This window comes from Charadrius vociferus, unplaced genomic scaffold (assembly GCF_000708025.1).
Source record: "Charadrius vociferus isolate BGI_N301 unplaced genomic scaffold, ASM70802v2 scaffold1746, whole genome shotgun sequence".
Taxonomy (NCBI): Eukaryota; Metazoa; Chordata; class Aves; order Charadriiformes; family Charadriidae; genus Charadrius; species Charadrius vociferus.
Genome location: NW_009648913.1, coordinates 51,936 through 56,327, shown reverse-complemented (window position 1 = coordinate 56,327; position 4,392 = coordinate 51,936). Strand labels below are relative to the sequence as shown.

The 4,392-nt window shown below is 49.7% G+C and overlaps 1 protein-coding gene across 1 annotated transcript in view; it reads right to left on the bottom strand.

Annotated features, from left to right (window-relative positions):
- Positions 1 to 1,077: 1,077 nt before the first annotated feature.
- Positions 1,078 to 4,392, bottom strand: part of PHF12 (PHD finger protein 12) — a 17,814-nt gene continuing 14,499 nt past the window's right edge. Inside the window, exons 12-13 of the mRNA XM_009887231.1 lie at positions 2,890 to 3,028; positions 1,078 to 2,245 (exon numbers count right to left, since the gene is read on the bottom strand). Coding sequence (XP_009885533.1) covers positions 1,911 to 2,245; positions 2,890 to 3,028 — 474 coding nt within the window. The 3' untranslated portion in view covers positions 1,078 to 1,910. The remainder of the gene's footprint in view (positions 2,246 to 2,889; positions 3,029 to 4,392) is intronic.

Below are 4,392 nucleotides of genomic sequence, written 5' to 3'. Positions count from 1 at the left end.
AAGGGCCTCTCCGCTCCTTTCGCAACCGAAGCGGTGGGTTGTCGGGACAGAGGGCGGCGAGTCGTGGAGGGGAGCGGTTGGCAAAGGCCTCGTTGTCCGCGGATACGATGGATTCGGGATGCCGGGATGGGAGGAGAGATGGGGAGAGGGGACAGCGCGGGTCAGCGCAGCATCCAGACTGCGACCTGTCTGCCATGCTGCAAGGCCCCAGAGAGGCGGCTCCTGCACGGCACGCTGCCCCAAGGGTGAGGGGTGCATGCTGTCACCCCTAGACCCAAACCCCACCTCTCTCCCCCAGATCCCAGACAACCCATCCCTGGAAACATCCAAGGTCAGGTTGGACCTGATCAAGTTGAAGATGTCGCTGCTTATTATAGGGAGGTTGGACTAGATGACCTTCAAAGGTCCCTTCCAACCCAACCCATTCTATGACCTTCCAGTCCTCCACCTTTGTATTCAGTTTTGGGCCCCTCATGACAAGGAAGACATCAAGGTGCTGGAGCGTGTCCAGAGGAGGGCAACGGAGCTGGTGAGGGGTCTGGAGCACATGTCTGAGGGAACTGGGCACGTTGAGCCTGCAGAAAAGGAGGCTGAGGGGAGACCTTCTCACTCTCTACAGCTCCCTGAAAGGAGGGGGTAGCGAGGTGGGGGTCAGTCTTTTCTCCCAAGGAACAAGCGATGGGACAAAAGAAAACAGCCTCAATTTGCACACGGGGAGGTTTAGGATGGATATTAGGAAAAAATTCTTCACGGAAAGGGTGATGACGCATTGGAACAGGCTGCCCAGGGAAGTGGTGGAATCACCATCCCTGGAGGTATTTAAAAGACAGGCAGACGTGGTGCTGAGGACATGGTTCAGTGGTGGTTTTGGCAATGTCAGGTTAATAGTTGGACTCGATGATCTTAAAGGTCCCTTCCAACCGAGACGATTCTGATTTTATGATCCTGTACCACCAGCATCCTCCCGTATCCCTCCATCCAGGCACAGCCCCTGCCCACAGCTCGGGCTCCTCTTCTGCAGGTCAGACACGCTGGGGAAGCCCCAGGTTGTGGTGACAAGAGTTAAGACAGACAGTCAGAAAACAGAATGTGAAGTATTTTTTTTTTATATACAGAATACAGGAAAGTTTCTGTAAAGTCTAAAACGTTACAATTACTATGTACAGTGGAACTAGCTGTTCTGCTGCGGGGAGGTGGCATATAAACAAAAGAGACAGACAGGTTACGACAAACGATCTGCTACAATAGACAATTTGAGGAACGTCATACCACATGTAGCACTGTACACAGCTTTAAAACATTGAAAAATGCCATCACTGATGTATTTACACAGAATCCAACACTTTTCCTTATTTGAAATAAAAATAGGATGGACACCAGGAAAAGAACTCATTTCTCACTGCCCATAATACACAGTAGCTACTTGTAGTGCAACCATAGCAGGGAGGGATGGGAAAAATAACTGTGGGAAGAAGAGCGCTTCTTTACATTAAATAAAACAATGATATTGTATAGATTTGCTGTATGAAAACTGTATTTCTCTTTTAATATAAAACTATTGTCACTGGCACAAAATAGAACAAGTTTCTGATTATTTTACAACTGCATGGGAACTATCTGTCAGAGAGAGTCCTCGAGTCAGACAGCGGTCGCCCCTCGCTCTGACGCGTCTCGCTCTCACTGCAGTTTTCCTTTTAAAATGAAATGTATAGTACAAATATATGTGCAAATGCCCCTAAAACTTGAGCAAAAAAGAAAAATTAAAAAAAGTTAAACGTTCTTCATTTCATGCAAACGGCGTGTGAACAGTCTCTGGGCCGACATAGAAAATCCCACCTCGGTTTGTACATTTTTGCATTGCAAGAGTCTGAGGGCGTTTTCCTTACTCCAAAGTTCTCTTCCTAAAATTCCTAGGGAACTGAGTTGGACCGCAGCACGGGCACCTGGTGGGGTTTCAGAGAAAGTTTCTCCTCCAAGTCCATGTCTTGTACTAAGGCAGTGTCCCCCTTGGGCTGTTTGGTCGCAAATTCGGTAATGCTGAAAACAAACTGCAGGCAGCCCAGCTTGATGTAACTGCCGTGGTGGAGCAGGGCTGTCCCCTCCCAGCCAGCCCCGCTGCCCCCTATTAAGCTGGAGCTGCTGGCTTTGCAGTTACAGGGTTTCCGATGCTGCCCTTGTGCCTGCGAGTTCATCACAGCGGCTTCTTCATGCGGCTCCTCTTCCTGTTTTCTGCTTTTATGTCGTTCTGGAAAAGAAAAAACACAAACATGTAAGACTTAGGCAGGCCAGTGGCAACTTGTGTTCATTCAACGGGCCTCAGGGGTAAGATCCTCCAGCCACGAGGCATTTTAGTTGTCTGCAGTGAGCAGCTGATAAAGGGAAACTGGAATCTCCCCACAGCTCCGAAGATGTAGAGGCATTTATTTACAGATCTCTTTTGGCAGCCAAAAAAAAAGAGGAAGCCGGTCAGGTGGAGAGCAGGAGTAAGCTGTGTGGGGATGGGATGCCCGTAGCGCAGCCCAGATGGCTTACGTGCAGCCTGGGAGGGGAGGACACGCATGAGGAAAAGCCCTCAGACCGGCTCTCAACCGGCTGCTTGCCGCAGCTACTGTCAGGCAGGGACCCTGAGCTTGGTTACCTCCAGTGCCGGAGGCAGGAGTGAGGTTCACAGGGGAACGCTCTGCAGGCTGAGGCACTCCTCAGGCCCACGGAGGAAGGTCTTGTGTAACCCAGGCTGAGGCCCACGGACAGGCTCCTCTTTTTTGCAAGAGGTGCACCAGCAGCTGCAGAACAAGGGGCACCCACAAGGAATCGATTTGCACCCGCTCCTCTCCCCCTCCAACAGCTCCCCGTGGGGTTACGTGGGGCTGGCGCTCTCTCGGCACTCACTTATCACACTCTGCACTTTGGCAACAATACTGCTAGGAGGAGTGGGCGTCATCTTCTCCGAGAAGTCACACGAATACAGAACATTGTCCACGGTCGTCCCATGCTCACTGTAGTTCAACAGCTCATAATGTTTCGTATTCTGAGAAAAAAAGAGGAAGAGAAAGGAATTGAGACATCAAGTCAGAAAGGCTTCTGCTGATTTACCCCTTTGGAGCACTGAAACACAACCGCGCTCTCCCTACCGCTGTTGATGGTTAAATAAGAGCAGTTAAAATATCCTCCAGCTTCAGAGACCACCAACCTGAACCTCATGAGCTCATGCTCACGGAACAGCCGGCTTCCAGCAAGAGCTGCTTCCCAGGATGCTTCCTGGCAGGGAAGGAGGGCCAAAGCAACTTTGAAGAGAAGTGGGTTTTACCCACTGGACCAACAGATCTTTTGGAAAAAGGGATTCAAGCTGATTCTCACAAAACGAGCACACCATTTTAACAGGCACGCTAGATGCAAACTTGGCCCAAGACCTGTGCCTCGCAGGGAAGAGATGTGCTTTGGAAAGCAGACACAAGACGGCAAGAGGGATTCCAGCATGCTGCAGCAGCTGCAAGATCAAGACAGTCTGGGATTTACAGGCCTTTTGCAGACGCCGAAATGCCAGGAGACGTTACCGTGACATTACAGCATTGCACAAGCTGCATCACGCTCAACTGAGCTTTGCAGAGGATGTTGACAGGAGTGGAGGAGATTTCAGGTTAGCTCACAGGAACCATCTGAGGGCTGAAGACCTTGTCTCCCAGGGACTACAGAGCTTTAATCAAGTTACAAAAACTCCCCGAGCACAGGGGAGTAAGTTTTCAAGTAACCTGCTAGACTGCAGAGGCCAAGGCCAAGCATGAGCTGCCAATGGCCAGAAGCAGAAACAGCAGACAGAGCTAAGGAGGGAGAATTCTCCCTCGAGAGCAACCACAGCCGTAGGAGGCCTTCTGGAGTATGGAAGAAGTTCAGTGCCTAGAGCCTGATTTAGGATTGACCACTGTGAGGAGATGCTTCAACACAGATTTAAGGTCTGGATCCCATTACCGAGTGTGTTCTGTAGCTTGTAGTGCACTGGAGGAATGGCTAAAGCTGGCTGCGGGTTAATCCTGGATCCTGCTCAGTAGCTGTTTGACAAATGGTGATATAAAAGACTATCTTGCTTCAAAGACTGTTTCCATGCTAAGAGACATCTCTGGCAGCGCTTTTATTGGCAGACCTGCCAGGCTATTTACTTCAAGAACAAACTAATCTCTGGACTGTAGTTAAGAAGCAACTGTAGACCTCTGCTTATGCCGAGAGCTTAACGGAAATTTTAGTTAAATAAATAATTTATACGGAGTACTGCAGATGGACACGAACACTTTGTATCACACCTGAAAGCAAGAGACTCGGAGCAGTTGCCTGGTTTGTTCCAGCTGAGGTTCAATGTAGACACGTGAAGTTTAGCTTTTATTAACAACACAGCTGGAT